The 26615-nt window shown below is 33.9% G+C and overlaps 1 protein-coding gene across 4 annotated transcripts in view; it reads right to left on the reverse strand.

The window, feature by feature from the left end:
- Positions 1-333: 333 nt before the first annotated feature.
- CFAP61 (cilia and flagella associated protein 61) overlaps positions 334-26615 on the reverse strand; it is a 329189-nt gene continuing 302907 nt past the window's right edge. For all 4 annotated transcript variants that reach the window (XM_074287748.1, XM_074287746.1, XM_074287747.1 and 1 more), the window contains 2 exons: positions 6648-6738; positions 334-836 (listed from right to left, as the gene is read on the reverse strand). In XM_074287748.1, the coding sequence (XP_074143849.1) occupies positions 636-836; positions 6648-6738 (292 nt within the window). In that variant the 3' untranslated portion in view covers positions 334-635. The remainder of the gene's footprint in view (positions 837-6647; positions 6739-26615) is intronic.

The raw sequence follows: 26615 nt of genomic DNA on the forward strand, positions 1-26615 counted from the left end.
GTTTTTTTTAAGGAAAATCAAAGAAAAACATTTTCTTTTTCAATAAGTCCTAATGAGTAGCATGGTAGAACAAAGAAAAACCTGGGTGCTAGTTCTAACTCTGTTAATAACCTTTTTCGAGTTCTTTCATAGAACCACAGAATAATAAAGATCTTTAGAGAGTTAATCTAATTCCCCTTGTTTTTTAGATAAGGAAACTGAAGCCCAGGATGTTGCTATTCATGTTTTATAATTATTGTCATTATTATATGAAAAATAACAACAACAAAAAAAAAACTAAAATAGTGGCCACTAAATTTCACAGAACAAATGATATAACTCAAATGAAAACAATTTTCACATAGAAAGAATTCAGTTTTATTACCAAAATGCGCATTATTAAACAAATTTTCATGTTTTTTCTAAATGTTCTCTCCACAGTACTATTTTAGTACTACTCCACTGATCAGGGATAACAAGCCATGTGCCACCTACTGGAAAGTTTACATAGTGCAGTTTTTAGAAATCACTGGAAAGGCAAAAATCAATACAAAGACTATTTAGTACAAGGTTTAATGGTTAAGTTTCAAAGTCAAGACAACATAACATAAAGAGCCATATTTATGTAGCCAATGAAACTGAAAATGTGGCTTTAACTAAATAATCCCTGGCCATGCATACATAGGCAGATGGTATTTATTATAGTGCAGGTACTCAAGGATGCTTTTTTCCACCTCTGATTTATAGATCGTTTCTTCAAAGAACTTTTGAAGGTATTTCTTCGGCTTTTCAAACAGGTTGATTTCCTCATCTACTATTTGTAGAACTAAATTTTCCATGGAAGGAAGTTCTTCATCCTATAAAATATGGACAGAAATAATAACAACACAGAAATGAATTTGAATTTGAATAGGAATGAATTTGGAAGGTAGATCATATTACCATTTCTTAATAAGGTAGATTATATTTCACTGTATTACAATGATAAGCTGTAAAATTTGTGAATAGAAGAGAAGATAATAGCATGTTGACATGGTTCTTAGGGATTAACAATTAGCCATGGATGATGAAAGGTCCAAACAACACAGGAACAAAACTGTAGTAATTGCTTCCTTATTTAGGAAGAAATTTTTGTGTTTAAAAAAAATGAAGGCTATTTATATAAACTGTATTTTTAATCCTTTCTTTTGTCAAAGGTTAGAACACAGATTAAAATAGCAAATCACTTTTGTAGAGTAAAGATAGCCACACAGATAAGACAAATCTGGGAAACAAAATGTTGCATTTTTAATGATACTTTAACTGTCTCCTTTTATAGATGGGGAGAGCAAGTCAAGATCTAGTGATGTGACATGACTTACTCAATAGTCACAGAGGTAGTGGGACTTAAACCTAGCTCCTTTCTACAACATTCCTAGCAAATAGTCACCAAGTTTCAGTAAAATCTTTAGCATTCAAAGCATTGCTATTTCTCAGAATCACAGAATTTTTACTTAATGGCCATTTAGTTCAAATGAATTCAAAAATAATGCCCACTATAACATTCTAAAGAAGGGTGACCATCTACTCTTTGCTTAAATAAGGAGAGGGAATCTATCATCTCTAGAGATAACCTATTCTATTGTAAGCTGGTTCTTTTAGCATCCAGTATTCCTCGTTTGACTTCTTGGACCAAAAAGAGCAGGTCCAATCACTCTTCCACATGCTAGCTCTTCACATATTAGAATACAGTTAACTGGTTCCACTTGATTTTTCTTTTCTCCAGACTAAATATAAACATGCCTTATTATGTTAGATGCAAGTCCTTGTTCTTTGATATACATTCTCTAGCTAGTCAATGTCTTTCTTAAATCATTGTGCCCAGAAAACACTAGTACAGTTGTGATTGGATCAAGGCTAAGCACAGAAGGTCTATTTTCATCTCTTTATTCCTGGAAGCTTTGCCTCTCTCTCAATGTAACCCAAGATTGAATTAGCTTTTCTGGATGCTATAATCACACTGTTTTTGTTTTTTTCATCTTGACCTTATAGCTTACTAAAAAATATACCAAATCTTTTTTTTTTTTCTGACAAACTGGTCTCTAACTAGGCCTCTAATTATAACAAGTACCAACTTGTGAAGTTGATTTGCTGAACTTCAGTTTAAGACTTTACAGTTTTCCTTTTGAATTCATCTCATTAGATTCAGCCCAATCTCTAGCCTGTCAAAATTCTCTTCCAGTCTATCTTCCTGGGTGTAAGCAGTCCCTCCCAGTTTCGTGTCTTTTGCAGATTTGATTAGCATGTCATTTATTCCTTTATTCAGGGACAAACAATTCAGATCTGTAATTATCAGATAAACAATAGATTTTTTTCCTTCCATAAATTTCAGATGATTTTTATTTGACATTTATATTTGAAATTATTATATTTTATATATTATTATAATTTTTTCAAAGGCTAGTTATGGATGTTTTATTTTATGCACAACTAAAAATAAATGCTTTCCTAAATCTTAAGATAGAATTCTGGCTGACGATGAGTTCTTATAGCACCAAAGAAATATGGATTCGTTAGTATTATTAAAAAATCATAGGTTGTACTAATCATATGATAGTAAGTTATTTAAAAACTGCATTAAAGTATAGTATTGCATATTTCAATGTATGTTTTGCTCTACTTCAAAGCAATCATGGATTAACAATTCTTTTTTTAAATTACATTAACTTGTATGGTATTTTATTTTAATTTGAAACCTGTTTTGCTTTTTAATTTTGGAAGGAAAGAAAAAGAGAATTATTCACATTCAAAATATTACTACCTTATTAAATGTAAGAGCTGACAGGTCTCTAATTCTAAGGTTATCCAAGTAAAAAGGCATTTCATATGTCCAACAATATTAAGTAAAACGATCAAATTCAATCCAATAAGCTATTGATAGCCTAATGTGTGTAGACATTGTGTTAAATGGCTACAAAGACAGAATGAAAAACAACCCCTGCCCTCAGAGAGCATAATGCAAATTGCACTGAGGGAAGCCTCATATCTAAAGTCACCAGATTCTGATGATTCTAACATTGAAACATCTTCCAAGTCTCTCTATTCTTTTCTACTTCTTTGTCAAGTTCCTCGAACTAATTTTGCTCTAATTTGGGTGTTTATCACTTCTTGCCAGGATTATTGTGATAATCTCTTAATTGGTCTTCCTGCTATTCTCTAATTCGTGGCCAAATTACTTCCTTAATGTAAAGATATGGCCTTGTCATTCCCTAGTTAAAAATATCCCTAGATCAACAACAATCAACAAACATTTATACTGTACTCGGTAGGCATCAGGCATTGTGCTAAGTGGAACAAAGGTGTACAAACCCAAAAGGTGCTTATATTCTAACACGGGGAAACAATGTGTACACAAATAAGTATATACAAGATACACAAATTTTATACAAGGTTATCTTAGAATGGAAGGCAGTAGCAACAGGAGGTTAGGAAGGGCCTCCCATATAGGGCATTTAGCTAAGCTCTGATGGTAGCCAGAGCATGAGTAATAATAGCCATGGAGATTAAAAAAAAAAAATAGGTGAAGGTCACCAAGCAGGTTAACATGGCTGGAGAATATTAGACAGGTAGGAAAGACAAATTATGAAGAATGTCAAATGCTCAAAAGATGAATCTATTTGATCCTCGATGTTAAAAGGAAAGTTTACTGAATAGGAAGTGACATAGTCAGACATACACATTAGGAACATTAAGGAAAATTAAGTTGGCATCTGTGTGGAGATTGGATTGGAAAGGAGAGGCACTTAAAGGAGAAGATAAAATAGGAGAACATTGTAATTTTCCAGGTGAGAGATGGTGAGAGCCTGAATAATTATGGCAACAATGTGAGTGTTGAAATGGCAGGATTTGGTACCTATTGGCTACCACTGAGAGTGAGTTGTTGAGGCTGATGATTAAGTTTCAAACTTGAATGATTGGAAGTATGAAGCTGTAATAGTGAAATTCAGAAGAAGAATGAAGTTTGTGTCAAAAATAATGAGTTCCATTTACATATCAAGTTTGAGTTGCCTATGGGACATCTAGTTTAAAATGTTCAATGAGCATTTATTTGATAATTTGGAATTGGAGCTCAAGAGAGAAACTTTTTCTCACACACACATACATACATATGCATACATAATCTATTTACATGCACAGAACACATAGTAATTGAGTTTATGGTGAATTGAATTCACTTTTATGAGGTCCCAATGAGAGAGTATAGGGAGAAAAGAAAAGAGGGCCCAGGGCAGAACCTTGGCAGATATACCCACAATTAGTGATTAGCATAGTACCTAGAATATAGTAAGCATTTAATAAATGCAACTTAATTTGATTTGACATGACATGAAATAGATGAAAATCCAGCAAAAGAGCATGAGAAGTGGCAGTCATACCAGTAGGAGAATTCATGAAAAGATGACAGTCAGTATTTGTTAGATGCTGTAGAGCTGTCAAGAAGGACATAAGAACTGGAAAAAAAGTCATTAACTTTAAGCAATATAAACTTTTGAGATAAAAGTTTCAGTTGAGTACTGAATTGGAAGCTAAATTATAGAGTATTTAGAAGAGAGAGGAGAGGAAGTAGAGGCAGCAAGTATGGATAGTTTTTTTCCAAAAGAGGAGAGTAAAAGGGAGGAGACAGACAGGAGAATGAATAACAGCTAACGGGGTAGTAAGATATAGTGAAGTTTTTTGTTAAGGATGGCAGAGGATTCTTATATTTGTAGGCATCAGGTAAGGGTCCAATGCACTGGAAGATACTGAAGATCAGAGAAAGAGGGGATGAATGCTGGCAATGTACTGGAGAGATGGTGGGGAGGAGAATAAAATCAAGGGTTGACTTGGATGTGAAAGCCACATTTCAATAGAGACAGGAGGAAATAGTGCTAATAAAGTCAAAAGATTTAAGCCTTCATTTTCTTGTAAAAGTATGTAAAGTTCTTGGTAAAGTATGAGATTAAATCCAGTCCTTAACTTGAAGAACAGAAGGTTTGGAATAGTTGCTTGGTGAATGGAAGAGAGGGTCAATTAAGGAGAAGTAAAAGTATTGTTTTGCTGCCCAGGCAGCCCAATTGATAGTAGGTTACATAACTTTGCAGTGGACCTAGTTAGCACAGTTATATGACTTCCTTTGGCTCTGTTCAACAGCAGGTAAATGGGAGCGGAGGAAGCAGATAGTGGGAGTAATGTGGGGTTGGAGTTTGACAAGGCATGAGCAGCAACAGAACAAGGGATGAAAAAGCAGAGGAGAATTCTGAGTTACTCTGATTAACTAACGGGCTAATTGGGAGGGATGCAAGTGAAGCCAGAGCAGAGTTGACAGGATGGGAAAGTTCTGAGGGAGGGAAGTGTTGAAGGTTAAGATGAGGAGGAAGAATGGATTTAAAAGGAGTAAGAAATAGAGGAAGGTGGGATAATAGATGATGATCACACCAATACAGTTCAGATGTATGGCTTATTTGTTTATTTAATCATGGAAACAGAATACTTGTGGCTGATAGAAAGACCAATGATACACAGGCTTCAGTGGAGTAGAGGGGTGGGTATTGGGACCTCAGTACTCTAGTAGCTAGAAGGTTGGGTATTTGAGAGACTATAAACAACTATGAGATAGTTCATTGTCAAATTCATTCTCTACCTCTGATTTTTGAGAGTAAATTCTAACATTTGGACGATTTACTTGTAAGCTTTTTTTTTTTTTAAAGTAGCTAGTTAGTAAAAGCAAGCACTAGAGGAATTTAATCTCCATTCTTGGGGGAGGGGGTATAATTTTATGTCAGTTTGTAAAACAATGTTGAAACCAAAAATTGCTAAGTAAAAATTTGTGGGAAAAAATCTGTCTCTTTTAGAAGGGGACCTGTATGTGCCAAAATGTTTGTGGCAGCTCTTTTTGTTGTAGCTAGAAACTGGAAGTTGAATGGATGTCCATCAATTGGAGAATGGTTGGGTAAATTATGGTATATGAAGGTTATGGAATATTATTGCTCTGTAAGAAATGACCAGCAGGAGGAATACAGAGAGGCTTGGAGAGACTTAAATCAACTGATGCTGAGTGAAATGAATAGAACCAGAAGATCGCTGTACACTTCAATGCTGTATGAGGATGTATTCTGATGGAAATGGATATCTTCAACATAGAGAAGATCCAACTCACTTCCAGTTGATCAATGATGGACAGAAACAACTACACCCAGAGAAGGAACACTGGGAAGTGAATGTAAATTGTTAGCACTACTGTCTATCTACCCAGGTTACTTATACCTTCGGAAGCTAATACTTAATGTGCAACAAGAAAATGGTATTTACACACCTGTATTGTATCTAGGTTATATTGTAACACATGTAAAATGTATGGGATTGCCTGTCATCGGAGGGAGGGAGTGGAGGGAGAGAGAGGATAATTTGGAAAAACGAATAAATAAATAAATAAATAAATTTTGAAAAAATAATCTGTCTCTTTAAATATAGGATTATAACATTTGTGAATGCATCATTATATATACCCGTACATACCTAATGATTGGCTTTAGAAGTGGAGTTGATCTTAGAAATGAAATACTATAGTGGATATAAAGGTAAAAATCTAAATGACTAGCAATTTCAGACTGCTTATAATTTGCAAGTAATAAGATAGTCACTTCTTTTACCTCTTTGGATGCTAGGATTTGACGGAGTTCTTTCTTAAGATCAATAAAACGATCATGAAAGATGGCCATGGACCAAGGTTCTGCGAAGAAGCTGGTTAAAAAAGAAAAAAAAATTCATTATCCAGTGAACCTCTCATTATCACTGATAAAGTATTTACCTGCTTTTTTGCCTTTATAAATTACAGTTCTGGACCCATCATGATCGTTTGTTCATAAAATGCCTCCCGCAACAGCATGGTCAATCAATTTTTTAAATGGATGTTCCTGATGTACAGCCAGCTTCAGTAATTACATTTAAAGTGGTTTAATTCAGAGCTGTGGCAAGACCCAGTGAAGAATCCTGATTTTATCAGAATTTAAAAGCCTGTAGACTTGTAAAGAACTGTGTCTCCATTATCTGTCCTCGTTTGAGAAAAGCAGATTGCAGGATTAGCTGAACTGCTGCATAAACAAATTAAATTTGTGTAGACAATGACACAAATGTTGTTCATCATTAAGGTTTCTGGATTAATAATGACCAGAAAACAGGCCACCACAGTTTCACAATATGTTCTTCACACCAGTGCATGATATTTAATTGAATCTCTTCCATGAGAAAAGTTCTTTTTAATATTTACATATTTCTAACTAACTTCTTATAGAAAACTGTTTTAATGAATAGTTTCTATCAAGAACAATGTGATGATTAATTTTAAATAGTTAACATTTATAAATATAAGTAGAGTCAGTTGGATCGCCAGGAACACTTATTTTTATTTGTACTTCCAGTAAAACAAACTAAGTTCTTCAGAGCATCAGAGACATGTTAACTAAAGGAGATTTATTCTTCTTTGAATACATGTGTATGTGTAAGTCCCATTAGTGTTAATAGATATCATGTGTGAGAGAAGACAACCCCCCCCCCACTTCCCATAAAGAGTTGGTGTACTGGGATTAAATAGATGAGCATTTCATATTTTCTAAACTTTAATTAATAGTCATCTTAGTTCAAAAGAAATTACATAAGAGTTTGAATGATGATTATACCAATAACAGATATATTTAAGAACATTTTATCCCATTCTCTATACTCCTGCCAAATGTGAATTGGCTGCTGTGTGTCTGGGCTATTGTATAGTGCCTGATTGGCTTAGGCTGTAGTTACATGCCAGCTTTAGCAAGACTGAGCAAGCATTTTAAACTCTCTTTATGATCAACTATTTAGAACCAATCTTATTGACCAGGAGAAGTTCTAATTACATTGTCAAGATGGTCAAAGTAACCAACCTGATTGTGTGGATTGTACATATTCCACTGAGCCTGCAGCTCCTAGGCAAAGGCAATGTATTTTCAGAATAATACCTACCAATGGCTGGAACAAAATACTATTATTAGAGAATGAAAAACATTAACTTTCTGACAAGTAAATGGATGGACTGTGTAATATGCAGTGGAGTTGTAAATAATAATACTAGTTATGGAAAGAGGTAATCACATGGATCACAATGAAAATGGATGAATATTGTGGTTATTTTTATTATCTATCTCTACTTTAAAAGTTCTTTATTTTTTCTTTAATATGTATTCATTCACTAATTTCATTTAAACTAGCATCACTGTCTTAGATAATAAGTTCATGTTATATGGGTTATGACCTATGTATGGACCCTAAAACATATACATGTACATATACAAAACATATATACATATCCAAGGGAGAGTGTGATGAAAATGATAAAGATTGCTTGTTTTATCTTATTTTGTACTTCTTCACTTCACCTCCAAAGCACCTAGAGTAAATAAAACATGCTTAGCACATGTTATTTACTGGTTGAGATGGAATATTTTTCCACTGTCTCAATTATGATACTGTGAATGATTATAGTATATGTGAATGATAGTAGTGGGTTGGAAGGCCCTGGTTTCTCCTAAACTTCTCCCCATTTCCATTTGCTTTTCTGTGTAACAGGTGAAAAACATCTAGCAGGCCTTTTGGGGAAAGTATCAAGTTTTATTTTTAGTAAACTGTTTTCTACCAAAAATATTGTAAGAAAAAACTTCACCTGAAAAAATGAGATCTAACAATGTTATTTTGGTATATCTAATTTTTTCCTTTAAGCAAGAGCTGATTTTTATAGAATTTTATTTAGATTTCTTCTCTTAAGGAACAACTCTTGGGTTCCATTAAAACAAAGTGCGATAATGAAAAAGACACCCTTGAAAGCAAACCAACAAGTTGACTTCCTGAGGCCCATTTTGAATTTTATTACTGCTTCAACAGTAGTCCCTAAGGGCAAGCTGCAAAGGGGGCTTGAAAGCATAATGCTCTTCAGTGTTGAAGATGAAGCTGGCAAGCTACCAACAGTGGCTTGTAGGCTCCTAAACTATCACGAGAACAGCATCTGCCACATGTGTTTGCATCATTAAGTCTTTCATAACCTGCCAAACTGATCAAGCTAAATGTGTACAAGATGACAGTATTAGCCAGGGGCAAAACAGGGATTTCAAAACTTGGTTGATTCCTGAAAAAGAGACAGGGGCCCACAATTGGAATTCTATTGAAAGGTTTTCCATATCTATTGTGGTTGTCATCAGAAGGCATTTGGAACTGTAGGGTCTTCAGGAAAAAAACTAATAGTTCTTCCTAATATGTTCCTGCCTTTCACCAAAGAGCACCATTAAAAGTGTTCCATGTCAAGTGTTTGAACACGATTAGCAACACTTCCAAGTTTAGAGGAAGTGGTCGGCACCTTATAGGCATGGCTTAGTACAAGATATACATTCAAATCATTTAAGCATTATAATGAAAATGAAGCACTTCCTTTAAAAATACATACCTCTGACCCTGCTGCTAAGAAGAAACTCATTTAGCTAATATGGCCAAGATATTTTGCACTGTTCTTTCACAGTTCTTACAGTAACATTTTCCCCTTTGGGAGAAGAGTACCCATTTAAAAATACTTAAAAGATGGTCTTACAGGCACTCCTATAATGATTCCCATTTTCTTCATATTATAGTTTATGTTCTCTCACTCCAGTATTTACACAACACTCCTCTGGGCCCCCAAACCTGGCTTAAGTGTCCCATTTGCAGGTAATTTTAATGCTTATATCACACTTTTGCTTTTGGTCTCTTTGTGTTAAAATGTGGCATTATCTTTATTTTATTTTAAAATTTTTTTTCATTTTTTTCCCAATTACATCCTAAAACAATTTTTAAAACATTTTTACAAGTTTTGAGTTCCATTGTATACAATAACAGCAAAATTATGTGATGATCAACTATGATATACTTAGTTCTCAGCAATGCAATGATTCAATAAAATTCTAATTGACTTGGAATAGAAAATGCCATTCGCATTCAGAGAGAGAACTATGAAGACTGAATGTGGATAAAAGAATATTTTCATCATTTTTGTTGCTTGGTTTTTCTTTTTCTTGTTTTTTCCCTTTTGGTTTGATTTTTCATGTACAACATGACATATGGAAATATGCTTAAAAGTATTGTACATGCATAATCTATATCAGATTGCCTGCTATCTTAGGAAGGAGGAAATAAGGGGAGGGAGACAAAAAATTTGGAATGCAGTTTTACAAAAATGAATTTTTAAATGTATTTGGAAAAAATAAAATACTATTAAGGGAAAAAAGAGAGAGAGAAAAAAGGAAAAAGCCTAAGATTCAACACAAACAATAAATACATAAAGTTTCAAGTTCCAAATTCTATCCCTTCCTTTCTCTGTCCCTCCTCCCTCCCTAAGACATTAAAATTTTTTATATAGTTTATACACATGTAAAAAATTTCCATAATGATCATTTTCAGAATGAATTTTTATTAGAGAAAACAAGGATCTTAGGAGAAGGGACTTTTAAAAATTGCATTTTCCCATATTCCCTTTAAAAACTTTGTTTGTAACAAGACGATTTCAGAAAAGCTCAGAGAGACTTACGTGAACTGATGCTAAGGGAAATGAGCAGGACCAGGAGATCGTTGTAAGCGTCAACAACAAGATTGTATGATAATCAATTCTGATGAAAGAGGCCCTCTTCAACAACGAGATGAACCAAATCAGTTCCAATAGAGCAGTAATGAACTGAACCAGCTACACCCAGTAAAAGAACTCTAGGAACTGACTATGAACCACTATATAGAATTCCCAATCCCTCTGTTTTTGTCCGCCTGCATTTTGGATTTCCTTCACAGGCTAATTGTACACTATTTCAAAGTCGGATTCTTTTTGTGCAGCAAAACAACTGTTTGGACATGTATACATATATTGTATTTAACTTATACTTTAACATATTAACATGTATTGGTCAACCTGCCATCTGGGGGAAGGGGTGGGGGAAGGAGGGGAAAAGTTGGAACAAAAGGTTTTGCAATTGTCAATGCTGAAAAATTACTCATGCATATATCTGGTAAATTAAAAGCTATAATAATAATAATAATAATAAAAACTTTGGTTGTTTCATTCAGTATACAAGTACAGTATAATGGTTGATTGTAGCTTAATGTAGTTTTTTATCAGTTCTAAATAGACAGGATGTTAGATAACAGCAGTTTCTTTTTGAAAGCTTGATAAAGTACCTGATTTTGAAATTAGAATGTGATGCAATATGATGGTATCTGTCTTTCCTTTAATATACAAATATATTGAGGTTTTCATTATAATGGTTAAGACTTGTAACTTTTTTTTTAAACTCTAGGCTGATTAACTACAAAAATGAACTTTTAGTTATAATTTGCCAGAGACTAGAATGAGATTTGATTCTAGCATACTTTAAAAGTAGGTTTGGAGGAGACACAAGGAGGCAATCTGTACTTGAAAAGTGACCTTTCTTGACTAAAAAGTACAGTTCCTCTAAAAATATCCATGTATTTGTATCACAATTTATAGCTGACAAAGTACTTCCATATATGCTATCTTTTTGGTTGAAATATCCATGTGGGGTAGGCAGAACAATATTGTTCTACAGAGAGATTGTGATTTTTCCAGGCCTATAGAGTAAGCAGAGAGATTGGGGACTAGAACGATGACTTCTGATTTCTAGGTATCACAGTCCAAAAGAGGTGATTTTATGAATAAAATCAGAGGCTTGTTAAGAGTTAAGACTATGCACTAGAGTGGAGGTATAGAAGAGGAAGGGAGGACCAGATGTGGAATGGATCTCAAGAAACTTTTCGACCTCAAAGTATTCAGGATTAAAACCCAAAACAAAGCAAAATTTCCATTGCTCAAGCATGTGTTTCTGCAGCTAACTGAGAAAATGATTGTAACCTCGAATTTACTACTCCAAGTTTGAAAGGTGGGGGCTTTTGCTAATTGTGGGAACACTTTCTAACTAAAGTTACTGTTGTCCTGAGTTGGTTAAGTTTCCCTTTGTCCTGTTGTTGAGGAGGGCCTGCATACCCAGGTGTGTCCAGCTCTAGACCATTCTTCTGGAGTTATTTATGGGTAGCCAGCCTGTTCAAGAATGGATCTTTTATAGTTATGAAATGGCATCTTAAGGAGCCTCAGCTTTCTTCATCTGAGATGCTCTGTCTCAGCAACACCTTCTTTTCCAACCCAGTAACCCTTCCCTTATACTGTGCTGTTCTGTTGGAATCTTCCACGCCCAGAATCTTCTGTGCTTGGAACTTTCCAAATGCGAAACATCCACACTCAAAAAGCCTTTGGCTCCTCCCTGCCTGTGACATTAGAAAACCCTTGTCCTAAGGAGGCTCTCTAAGCTTCATGGATGTATGAAGTCAAACAAAGCTCCAAGCCCTGGCAGCAAACTTCTTGGTTATAAGAAAGGAACTTGCAAAGTGCCCACAATTTGTTAGGCACTATGTTAAGTGCTTTAAAATTACTGTCTCCGGTGATTTATCCTGCACGGTTGATGCTGTAAATGTTCCCATTTTACAAGGGAGGAAACTGAGGCAAAAAGAGGGAAGTGACTTGCTCAGGATTACAGCTAGTAAGTAACCTGAGGCCAGATTTGAACTGATGACTTCCTGATTCTAGGAATCACACACACACACACACACACACACACAGCCACATCTATACATAGCACTAGCCAAGCATTTTCCACACCGACCCTATCAGCCAGTCCTAGTTCATAATAGCCATTCTGTATGCTGCAGAGCCAGAAGATAATGTCTCTCTCCCCAAACCTAAGGGCAGGTAATAATTCCCAGGTTTTCTCTTGGTTTACTTGTCTTAAGTTCTATTATTAAAAAGCAGCATAGGTTAGTAGACCCACTAAAGTTGAGGTCAAGAGATATTTGGTTTTGGATCTCAACTCTGACATTTAAATTGCTGTTTGACCATGGACAACTTGCTTACTATCTCTGAGCCTTAGTTTCTCATCAGTACAGTAAGAACTATTTCTTGATATTGTGAGGAAGTAATATATGCAACCCCCCAAGTTTGAATACAGAACTATATAAATGTCAGCTATTATTTTTAAAGGTAAAGTGCCCATGGTTTTTTATGTCTCTCAATTATTTTCCCTGTACTTTATTCCTTTGAATATTCTCCCGAACTCCAGTTTTGGCCAATGAAATTTTGGCACTGCTTATTGGCTATCCAGAATTGATGTTCCTTCTGGACCTCAGCTGCGTATATGTTACACAAGGACACAGGCTCCTGATGCCTGGCCTGCTGTCCCTGAAACTCCAGTTCTGTTGATGACAAGTCACCCTTCATTTTGGACCTCTGCCTCTTTTACTCATTCATGGAATCTTTGCATGCAAAGTTGCCCTGCCTCAGAAGACACCATCTTCTGGCCATCATAGAATTAGAATGTAACAACCTGCAGCTTCCCAGTTCTAACTGGGAATGTGAGCTCATTGTGAGAACAAATTAGTTCATTTCAGTTTTGTATTCGCAGTGCCTAATAAATACTTATTATTGGTTGATTAATAGCCGCCTCATGTCGATTAACACATTGAGGAAAAGGAAGAGGTGTCCATCTTGCCCCAATCACTCTGAGGTTCTTCCTAATTAGCTAGGTCATTGTATGCTGATTCTAGAGTAGGGGAGACCACTAGGAAACTTTTATCTTTTCACTGTGTGGTTAATAGCAAAATCTTTTTTTTTTTTATTATATATATATATATTTTATAATATTATCCCTTGTATTCATTTTTCCAAATTACCCCCCCTCCCTCTATTCCCTCCCCCCGACGACAGGCAATACCATACATTTTACATGTGTTACAATATAGTCTAAGTACAATACATGTGTGCGAATATCATTTTCTTGTTGCACAATAAACATTAGAATCCGAAGGTACATGCAACCTGGGCAGACAGATATTAGTGCTAACAATTTACATTCCCCTCCCAGTGTTTCTTCTCTGGGTGTATCTACCTCTGTCCATCATTGATCAACTGGAAGTGAGTTGGATCTTCTTTATGTTGAAGATTTCCACTTCCATCAGAATACATCCTCATACAGTATTGTTGTTGAAGTGTACAGTGATCTTCTGGTTCTGCTCATTTCACTCAGCATCAGTTGATTTAAGTCTCTCCAACCCTCTCTGTATTCCTCCTGCTGGTCATTTCTTACAGAGCAATAATATTCCATAACCTTCATATACCACAATTTACCCAACCATTCTCCAAGTGATGGACATCCATTCATCTTCCAGTTTCTAGCTACTACAAAAAGGGCTGCCACAAACATTTTGGCACATATATGTCTCTTTCCGCTCTTTAGTATTTCTTTGGGATATAATCCCAGTAGTAGCGCTGCTGGGTCAAAGGGTATGCACAGTTTGATAACTTTTTGGGCATAATTCCAGATTGAATAGCAAAATCTTGATTAACTAGAACTGAACTAACTAGAAGCTTTGGTATAGTTGATAATCCATTTTTGGAATCCACTTCCTGCTCATCTCTGTTAAAACCCCTCACTTCCTTAAAGGGACAGTTTAAACATTAACATAGAAGAAAAAGCTTTTTCTGATCTCCCAGCTGCTAGGCTCCCACTTGCCAGAAAATATTACATTATATCTACTTTGCAAATATTTCAGATTTACTAGATTTATATGTGTATGTGCTGTTTCTCCAATAGAATTTAAGTTTCTTGAGGGAAGAGATTGTTTAATTTTTTTGGTCATTATATATTTAAAACTTTGTATAGTTCATATTAAGCACATATGAGTGCTTGGAAAATTTTTAAAAATTTTAAAATCATTTACTTTTAGCGAAAAGGGGTAATGGGAAAAAAAAAGCTGGCACAATGCATTTAGTAAAGAATAAACAATCACATCTCTCATAGTTTGTCTCCATTTCCAACACCTTCTGTATTTATCTTCACTGAATAGGGAAAATAAGTCTTCATGTTAATGATAAAGAAGCGAAGGAAACACACCCATCAAAGAGACTAAGTCATTTAGAAGGGTTTTCAAAAGAGGGTGTGAAACAGAAATGGGTTTCTGATTGACACTGAGTTAACTATATAAAATTAAATTAACTAGAACACTCTATTCCCTGAATATTATAAATAATTAAAGTTTTACTCAATCTTTTTCTAGGATTCTATGAATGGATATGTCAAAAATATCTAGAGATGCTGAAAAGGGAGATCCTTCTTTGTAGAAAATGTTTAGTTTCTGTATGAACCACTTTTTAAAAAAGATGACTAGTAGATGATTTCTACTTAGTGACTCAACATGAGTATGTTAAACGCAAACCAACACTACTTATTCCACTGCTCCCAAAGCATCAATTCTTACAGTCTTAAAAGGGACCATTAAAAAAAAGCAAACATCCAAAATTACAACCAATAGACTTAAAACTCCTGGAAACTGATTGGGACAGGAGCAGAAAGTAGAGGTAAATTGAAACTAGATTCTGATCTAGTTAGCCTTAATTGAATAATAGCAATGAGACAGATCTGTATTAAAACCGAAGCAATACAGCTTAGATTCAATGCTGAGGAAATTTGAAATGTCTTTTTCAAATGATGAGACTTTGAATAGCAATATTATTACTATAGAACTAGCACTAAAAAAGGGAAGAGAATATTATGAATGTAGTGCCAATCATAATTGCTTCCACCCCTAGAATAAATGATTCTCATGCACCAACCAGTGAAATTGTAAACAGGTTATTTGACTGATATCTGTGTTTTAACTAGTTTGACTTGTCACAGTGTCAGTTATTTCCTTCTACCTTTAAAATGGCCAGCCAGCACTTTAATGGATTTGATTCTTCATTTATGTTTGAACCATTTGTGTATACAACACTTATGATTACATAAATACTTTTTGTGGTTTTAGTCATTTGTCATGTTTAACTCTTTGTGATCCTCATTTTAGGGTTTTCTTGGCAAAGATACTGGAATGGTCTGCAATTCCCTTCTCCAACTATTTTTTAAATTATATTTTTAATACTTAAAGAACTAAGTCAAATAAGATTAAATGATTTGTCCAGAAATTTGTCTAGGCACTCGATACACAGCCATTATATATCTGAAGCTGCATCTGAACTCATGAAACTAAGTCTTCCTGATTCTAAGCCAAGTTGTCTTATCCACTATGCCATTTAGCTGCCCATAAAACAATACTTTCAAAAAAATCCATTTTTATTTTTGTCTTTTAAAGGAACATCCAATAAGTCAATAAAGTGTTTGGCTGATTTCTCCATTAATTAACATGGCTTTGTGAATAACTGGAACTTTATTAGAAATTGTACACTGGTACATAAACAATATTAAAAACCACATTTTATTCCTAATTTAGGTGAATTGGTCTATAAGGCACTGTAATTAATCCATTCAATGCTTTGCCATCTAGTGATATTTTAACCTAATGTATACAAAGTACTTTCTATATATTTTCTTACAGAGCAATTTTAGACATGTGTATATCCTTATACCATATAATAAATTAAATATTTAACTGCAAGTATTTTTCTATTTATATTGTTTATAGTTTCTCTGTACATGTATAGTTTATTAGTAGTTACATTAATTATATTTGTAAAATAAAACTATAACTACTGAAAGTTGTCCAGTGATTTACATTGATTTGCTAAATAAATTCAGGGACTAATAGTATGAAGCAAGGTTAGCATTTAATTCCAGTAGAAAAGAAAAGCTCTTAAGGCTTTAGCATCCCTTCATGTGTTCTTCCTTTCTTATTCTGCTTCTCTCTTCATAAAAAGCACAACCATTTTCCTCTAATTAGGCTGCAAAGAGTACTGAAGAGCATTAGTCCCACTCAGCCACTCAGTCATGCTCACAGCTGTCCCCATTTGCGATCTATTTTCTGTAGGAAAAAAACCCTACACACACACACACACATATATATATATATATATATATATATATATATATATATATATATATATATATATATATATATAATCTTGATAGATAGATCTCATGTAAGTATGAGAAATACCTTTTGTGTGATTGGCACACTAATGCCTCAAGAACTGACAAACTCTAGAAAACAAGATACTGTCCTAATATTATTTCTTTGGTTAAACAATTTCTCATATTTAAAAACCATTAGCAATCTAATTTAGGCACATAGAGTGTGCTACATTAAATGTAACCAATTTTTGTAAGCAACTTTGAAAGGTTTTTTTTCTAGTAGATGAAATTTATATCTTTTCAGCAAAAGGTACAATTAAAAACCACCAGGGGCAGCTAGGTGGCCCAGTGGATAGAGCACCAGCCCTGAATTCAGGAGGACTGGAGTTCAAATATGATCTCAGACACTTACCACTTCCTAGCTGCGTGACCCTGGGCAAGTCACTTAACCCCAGCCTCAAGAAAAAACAAAAAACAAACAAAAAAAAAAAACAGAGAGCTTCCTTTACTTCTCTTTAACATTTTTTAGTTTGTTATTTCCAAGAATCAAACATTAAAAATGCAACTGAAGTTGAATTTTCTTTCTACTTTCATGAAAATTACACTAATTCTTTAACCTCTCTAAACATAAAGTCTTAAAAAACATAATATGTTTGTATAAATTGTCTGTAAGTTGAAAAGGCTAAAGGAGTGAATTCATAAAATCAGTTTAATGTGATGATAGTTTGATTTTTTTTTTAAATTTTAGCACTTTGGGTAGTGACGAGTAGAAAGTAGATGTGACAGAGGATGTAGTGGAAACTTACTCATAAAGAAAATGTTCATATCCATTTTAAATACTGAGTTAAGGAGCATTGCTTATTTTCTACAAAAAGGTATTTTTCATAAATCCATTTTAAACTAGAACAGAATTTTTAGAGCTTATTAGGATCTTAAAGATCAATTATTCCTTTGAAAGCAGTTGATGAAACTGTGGTTGTGATTTGCTTATGACAATAATAGATCTATAAACCACCTCCAGATTTCTAGTTCTATGTTCTCATTATGCTGTTCTCATTCTCAAACCAGTTATTGTAACCAATACAATACAATACACACATATGCACAGGCACATTCTATCACTCTGACTTCTCCCTGCTGGTTAGTACACCAGGGGAAAGACAATAAGGGAAATTTCTTAGGAAACCTAGAGTAGTCATATTGCCTTTCACATACACTGAAGTCTCATCTGAGACTTACTTTTGCTCTCTGAACAATTCAAATAGTCCATAAACAAATACAGTAACCAGCCTAATTAAATCTACCAATACTAGTAACACTTTTTCTTCCTTAAATATAACTAATTAATAGTACATTTGCTTCTCTGGTTGACTCTATCATATTCCCCATAGCATATGTTCTACACTTCGTTTTCCTGATGTAAGTCTGGTATAGACACCAGATGTGTCAAACACTGGCTGCAGGCCAAATTGCAGCCACAACATAGATTAAAATGTAATTGGAAGATATTCAGCAAATAAACAAAAATAGACTAGAACATAGATAATGTGATTTTTAAGACAATAAGTAACCTGTATAAATAGGCATCTTTATAAGTGATTTAATATCTCCATTTCTATTTAAATTTGATACCACTGATCTACACCATTCTTTTTCTTAGCAGAAAAATTCTTATTCTTCATTCTCATACTCTACTGAGAAAATTAAAATGACTTCTTGTAAATGACCTCTTTCCCTTAATTATACAGCTTCAAACTCCTCAATAATATTCCCTATTTTCTCTTCCTTTCCTTCAATCTTTAGATACATGAAGTTATCATTTTATATCCCTTTTTTGTATTACAGATAATATCCTCAAAAAAGCTTTCTATATTTGTTGCCTTACTTGCTCACCTTCCATTCACTTTTCAACTTCTGGTGTTTTGCCTCACCATTTAGTTGAAACTACTCTCCTCCCCATGACTACTAGTGATCTATACATTCCAAAAGCCTTTTTCAGTCCACATCCTTCTTGTTGACAGTATTTGATGCTGTTGACCATTTCATTCTCCTAGATAATTTTTTCCTCCTTAACTTCATGGTTGTTTTTCTTTCAGTTTTTCTATTCATTGTATTTAATCATAAATCCTTGGTTTCTTTTGCAAGATCATAATCCATGTCCCACTCCATTTGTTTGGATGTATGCATATTCTGCCTTGAGTCCTTTTCTCTTCCTTTGCCCTATTTCAAACTTTGATGATATTATCAGTTCATGTATTCAAATATACTTTATGTGCTAATTATTACTATTTATATTGAGACTACTACCATCTTTCCAGTTACTCAGATTCAAAATGCCAGTTATCCTTGATTCTTCTTTACTTACTGTATATCCAAATAGTTACCAAGTCTTGCCAATTTTATACCCCAATACATCTCTCATATGCTTTTCTATGCTCACATAGTCACCACCCAAGTTAAAGTTTGCTCCCCTCACTTTTGCCTGGACTCTTGTAATATCTTCTTAATCCATCTCTCCCTCTCCATGTGATCTCTTCCCTTGCCAATTCATGCTCCAAAAGCTGCAAAATTGCTATTCTTAAGGCATAGGTCTGAGCATCTCACCACTGTGCACAAGAAGTATTAGTAACTCCTTATTGCCTTCAGGACAAAATTTTGTCAATTAAAATACTTCACAATTTGGCTTCAAATCTATTTTTAAATACTGATTTAATATTATGTATTTCAATCATTCTATGCCCATTTAAACTAGTCTTCTTGTTCCCATAGATATATTAGATCTTCTTTCTCCTTGTCTTTGCACGCAGACTGTTTCCCATTTTTGGAATGTTCTTTCTCCTTTTCTTCATCTTTTTTTTTCTGAGGCAATGGAGTTAAGTGACTTGCCCAGAGTCACACATCTAGGAAGTATTGTGTCTGAGGCTAAATTTGAACTCAGATCCTCCTGACTTCAGAGCTAGTGTTCTATCCACTGCGCCACCTAGCTGTCCCCTTTTCTTCATCTTTGAACCCCTAGACCCTTCATGATTATTTTTTAAATAGCTTTTTACCTTCAAAATATACATAAAGACAGTCCTCAACATTTACCCCCACAAAACGCTGAGCTCCAAATTCTTCTCTCTCCTCTCCTTATACCCTTTTCCAGACAGCAAGCAATCCAAAATTTGCCAACTATGTGCAATTCCTCCACTCATACCTCCACATTCACATCACATTGATGCAGAAGAAAAATCAGATCAAAAAGGGAAAAAAATGAGAAAAAAACAAAAAACAAGCAAACAACAAAAAAGGTGAAAAAACTATGTTGTGATCTACATTTAGACTCATAGTTCTCTTTCTGGATGCAGATAGCTCTCTCCATCACAAGTCTGTTGGAACTGGCCTGAATCACCTTATTGTTGAAAAGGGCCATCAGAATTGATCACCACATAGTCTTTTTGTTATCGTGTTCAATGTTCTCTTGGTTCTACTCCATTTAGCATCAAGGAATGTTTTATAATTACTTTTTTTACTTATCTGTATAACTGATATTTCCTCCTAGTACAATGTAAATTTCTTGAAGACAAAGGTTATTTGTTTATTTTCCCTTGTATTCCTAGTGTCTATCACTCAATGGGTGCTTTAAAAATGTTTGCTGAATTTAATTGGATTTTTGAAAACAGAGATGTCATTGTATTAGCAATATGCTGCTGTCCAATGCCTTGGTGCTGAAACAATTGCTACTCAGCTATACTACCGCTAACTGGCCATGGTGCTGATTTTTCATGCTAATAAATTTTGTGTCTATACATACTGGGTAATTTGATTGGTTTAATTGATTTAACTCAGCAAGTCAGCAATCAAATTCAAATTTTACTTTTACAAATAATTTTTAAAACCTTTCTACTAAAGGATTCAGAAAGATTTAGGGGGTACTTCCAACTTACCATTAGCAATACTTTTTTTTTTTAAAAACTGGGATTTATGAAATGAACACTAAAAATATTTTCTAAAAAGATCTTCTAGCTTTTTAGACTATGAAAATACTTTAATTATTGGAAAAATCTAGGTTTTGTGCAAAATTGTGTTGATACTGTCTCAGAGCTGAATACAAAGTTCTTTATCTGCTCAATTTGAGCCTTGTCTTCTAGATTTTATGTTTTAGTTATGTATCTATTCAGTGATTTTCTTGGTATATGGAGTATGGTGTTGGTCTAAACAGAATTTCTGCCAGAGTTCTGTTCAGTTTTAAGATAGTGGACTGAATTGCATTTGGAAAATTAAATAGCATTTTCAATTATTCTATTCCATCTTTTTAACATAAATATTTTCCAAATGATGTTACATAGCTACAATTTGTGAAACATTCCAAGCTCTAAAGAGTGAAAGCACATATGACTCAAATGCTCAAAAAGATCTGTGATCTTATCACTTGAAAAACTACTTTCAATGATAGAGATTGTAACTCATTTCTTGCTTTGCTTACTTCCACATACTGGCATTAGTTCCCCACTTCACTTAATGGTCTTTCTCCTTACACCATAGAAATACAGGTGGAACACTGACCACTCTGATAAACATCTATCATCTCTTGCTTTTTCTACATGATAAGCTCATATTTTCTTTCTATCATACAGATCCTCAATGACATCCTTTATATACTTGTTATTATCCACACTTCCTCAATGATTGTACATTTCAGCTTTATACTTTCCATCTATTGTCATCTATGTAATAGTCATCTTTATTCATCAAAGGCAGTGATATTCTAGATGTTGCTACCTTACAGCAATACCAGTGAAGTAAGAACTTGATTGAAAATATAGGTCTTTGCTTTCATTGGAAGTTTGCAGTTAGTAAAAAGAGCATTGTAATTTCCCACAGGCAATCTAGCCTGTTCTTTTTTCAACTCTGGATTCATCTTTTCATCTATTTTTACTCTCTGTGCCCAAATATGCATACTGTTAGACAAGCTTTATATTGTGTTGATTATATTGTTAATATATTATATTATATTATATTGTTAATATTATATTGTTAAGATGAATGTTGAAATTTGGATAATAGATATTCTTCATCCCTATAGTATTTCCTTGTGAATTGGTCAAATTTTTATGAGTGATTAGAGATATTTTCTATGTTCTACAGCTAAATACAATCAGGAAAATGTTATTTATAAACAGGAATATCTAGAGGACCTCATTATTCATACAGAATTTCTTCCCAACCTGAATTCTGTTCTATATATCTTTCATCACAATGAAAAATATTTTATTTTGCATATGTACTTCCTAATTTTATGCCATAAGCAATGTTTATTATTAGGAGGTAATTGAACAGGGTCATTTATGTTATCACATCTGCCAAGGAATCCTCAATGATCTTGATATACATTGTGAAATATCATCCTTTAAAAAAAAGATAAAGTGGCATTTTGCACTAAAAAATCAAGTGCTTTTTCATGATAAAGAAACCATAGATAAAATAGGATCTTATATTACTTATACCCTTCAATCAGCTATGAGATGGTAAATTTTTGAATATCATTTGTGAAAGTCTTTTTATTCCTCATTAATATACTCCTCAAGGATGCTTTCAATTCATGCATAGGTTACCAAAAGAAAGATTTTTGTGTAGTCTGGAGATAGGTCAGTAGACTTTTATTGTTCTTTCAATTATGTTTCTTCTTTTTCCATACTAGAAATTTTGGAAATTTTCCATACCTTTGGTATTTTTCTTTGCTTTAAGACAACTTTTATATTGTTTCTTCAATGCCCTCCCAATTGTTTCACTTCCAGCATGTATCTCATACACACACACACACACACACACACACACACACACACACACACACACACACACACACATACTTGATTCAATTCAGCTATTTCCTCATCTTTGTTCTTATTTGTATCATTTCAACTTCTTCTGTCATCAAGGAATCTGATTTTTAGAGTCCAAGAGAAGTGGTTCTATTATTTTTTTGGCTCCATTATTTTTCAATGGCTTCATAATGGCTTAAAGATGTTTGAAAATATTTTCCATAATTTTTCTGTTTATATCTATTTTTCATATTTAAATGTCTCTGAGATGACCTTGTTTAATTTAATATTTTGTCAATCTTTATTTAATTTGGCTTTACCTTTCACTGCTTTTTCTGCTTTATAAGATCATAATAATAAGTATATTTCATCCTTCTTTATGAGATTTTACAGAAAAATTTACATAGTAAGCTGATGTTGCCTTTATCAGGCATTTCTCTCTACATACTGAGTAGAAGTAAGTCAAATGTTTATTGACTAAAATCCAACAACACTGGATGTTGTAGTTAGTGGCAATGTTATTTCTGCTGTCTATTTATGATTTTTAATATTTAGTAATCTAATTAATTTAGGGTTTAATCTTTTAATTGTATACCATATCTTTTTCTTGTTATTATTCTTTTTTGTTTATTTTAAATTCTGATCTTAGATCTAAGGAGTTGATGGGGTCTGACTGTGCACACACAGCTGACTCAGGGAAAATTCCCACATCAATGATAAGTCTAGCCAAAAAAACAATTCACAATCAAGTGGCCAGCTTACTGGTGATTTGCCTCTCTATAATTGGCTTTTGGAAACAGGGTTAGTCTATTACCAGAGGCATTCTGAAAGCTTTCCCAACATGTCAAAATCTGTGACAGCTTGCATTCCACCAGCATAGCCTTTGAGAATCCAGAATCATTTCCATGTCATGGAAAAGCATCAGAATATGATTTTTTTCAGTTATTGAAGTTATTTCTAGGAAATATGTGGTTGGGAAAATAGATGGGTTGACCAAGTGTTGACAATGGAAAACAATAGGATTTTAAAAAATATTACATTGATAGCTTTGAATTATTAAAATACCTATGGGGAAATACGTCAAGTGAATTAAACAGAACAAATATAGAGCATTTGTAGTAAAAAAAATTGGCCAAGAATTGCACAAGATGAGAAAGCATTGATGGGTTGAGATCTATTATTCTGGGTATTCTCTATTTTCTTGAGTTTTATGACATTGTTTTCTCTTCTTCTCTTACTTAGTTCCCCTCTTACTTATAGGGCAGGTTTTTCTCAATCGTTTTCTTTTATTCATCATATTAGTCTTGCTTCTGAAGTACAGGATTCTCCTACTATCTTTAGCTTTCTCTTCTGTTTTTTTTTTGGTGACCTCAGTAAGTTTCATGGCTAAAAGTATCACTTATGTACAAATATCCTCAAATATACATATCAAGCTCCTGTTTCTCCTCTGAAATTGCCTTACATAAAATTTTTATTAGAAATTTTCATCTTGACAGGAAAAGATGATAAAAGTTGAAGGGAATGTGGGAAAGGTGGGGCATTAATACATTGTTGGTGGAGTTGTGAACTGAGCTAACCATTCTGGAGAGCAATTTGAAACTATGACCAAAGGACTATTAAACTGTGCATACCTTTTGATCTAGGCCTGTATTCCAAAAAGATCATAAAAAAGGAAAAGGACCCACATGTGCAAAAATATTGATAGAACCCCTTTTTGTAGTGGCTAGGAACTGGAAACTAAGTGTGCCCATCAGTTGGGGAATGGCTGAATGTTAAGGTATATGAATGTAATGGAATATTATTGTTCTGTAAGAAATGACCAACAGGATGATTTCAGAAATCCTGGAGAGACTTACATGAATTGATGTTAAGTGAATAGAACCAAAAGAATATTATACACAATAAAAAGAAGTTTGTGTGATGACAAACTCTGATGGATGTGGCTCTTTTCAACAATGAGGTGATCCTTTGATCCAGCAGTGATGCTATTGGGCTTATATCCCAAAGAAATACTGAGGAGGGGAAAGGGACCTGTATGTGCCAAAATGTTTGTGGCAGCTCTTTTCATAGTGGCTAGAAACTGGAAAATGAATGGATGTCCATCAATTGGAGAATGGTTGGGTAAATTATGGTATATGAAGGTTATGGAATATTATTGTTCTGTAAGAAATGATCAGCAGGAGGAATACAGAGAGGCGTGGAGAGACTTACATCAACTGATGCTGAGTGAAATGAATAGAACCAGAAGATCGCTGTACACTTCAATGTTGTATGAAGATGTATTCTGATAGAAATGGATATCTTCAACATAAAGAAGATCCAACTCACTTCCAGTTGATCAATGATGGACAGAAACAACTACACCCAGAGAAGGAACACTGGGAAGTGAATGTAAATTGTTAGTACTACTGTCTATCTACCCAAGTTACTTATACCTTCGGAATCTAATACTTAACGTGCAACAAGAAAATGGGATTTACACACATATATTATATCTAGGTTATATTGTAACACATGTAAAATATATGGGATTGCCTGTCATCAAGGGGAGGGAGTAGAGGGAGGGAGGGGATAATTTGGAAAAATGACTACAAGGGATAATGTTATTTAAAAAATTACTCATGCATATATAATGTCAAAAATTTATAAATAAAATTAAAAAAACAAAACAAAACAAAACAAAAAAACAATGAGGTGATGATTCAGGCCAATTTCAATAGACGTGTGATGGAGAGAGCCATCTACATCCAGAATGAATTATGGGGACTGAATATGGATCACAACACAAGTCTTTTTTACCTCTTTTGTTGTTTGCTTGCTTGTTTTTTCCTCAGTTTTTTACCTTTTGATATGATTTTTCTTGTGCAACATGATAAATATGGAAATACATTTAGAAGAATTGTACATGTTTAATCTGTATTGGATTACTTGCTGTCTAGAGGAAGGGGGAGGAGGAAGAAAGGAAAAAAAATTGGAACACAAGGTTTTTCGAGAGGAAACGTTGAAAATTATCTTTGCATGTATTTTGAAAAATAAAAAGCTATTTTATTAAAAAAAGAAATCTTTATCTTTATGTTATATCAACAACTATCTAATTCATCTTCCCTGTGAGTTTCCATTTCTTCATCTGTAAGGGGGCTGAAATAGGTAATCTTTAAATCTCCAACCCTCAGTGATAGGATTCTATGAACCTACCTTTCCAACTTCTTACTATTTTCCTTTACACACTTTAATTTCTGGTGAAACTGAACTATTAGCTATTTCTGATATCATCCTTAACCTGTCCCATTTCTGTGGATTCACAAAAGCCACAGGATACATACCTTCAATAGGCTAAATCTTCATCTCTATCTTTTGAATCTTTTTCCCTTCAAGGCCTGATTCAGACACCTCAATTACCTATATGGAATCTTGATTCCCCCTCCCTGAAGTGACCACTCCCTTCTCAAATTTTCTTTGATTCAGAGCTTTCTTTCGCCATTATCACATTCTACTTATATCACATTTATTGATGAATAATATTTCATCTTCCTACTCCCCTTCCATGCAAATATAATGGAAGATGTAAATTCTTATAGGCAGGGACTGGGTCATTTCTGTCTGTTGTTGGGCAGCTATATTGTACAGTGGTTAGAAGCCAGGACTTCCAGTCAGGAAGACCTGAATTCAAATCAAGCATTAGATATTCACTAATTGCAACTCCTCAACAAGTCCCTTAACCTCTTTGTTGGGAGAATCAAAGGAGATATTTGTAAAACAATTAAGAAATTCCTGACATATAATTTTTCTAAATAAATGCTTATTTCCTTTTTCTTTTCCCTTTATAGCTCTAGTAACATGAAATGTTAATAAATAAATGTTAATGTTAAGT

Source organism: Sminthopsis crassicaudata, chromosome 2 (genome assembly GCF_048593235.1).
Source record: "Sminthopsis crassicaudata isolate SCR6 chromosome 2, ASM4859323v1, whole genome shotgun sequence".
NCBI lineage: Eukaryota > Metazoa > Chordata > Mammalia > Dasyuromorphia > Dasyuridae > Sminthopsis > Sminthopsis crassicaudata.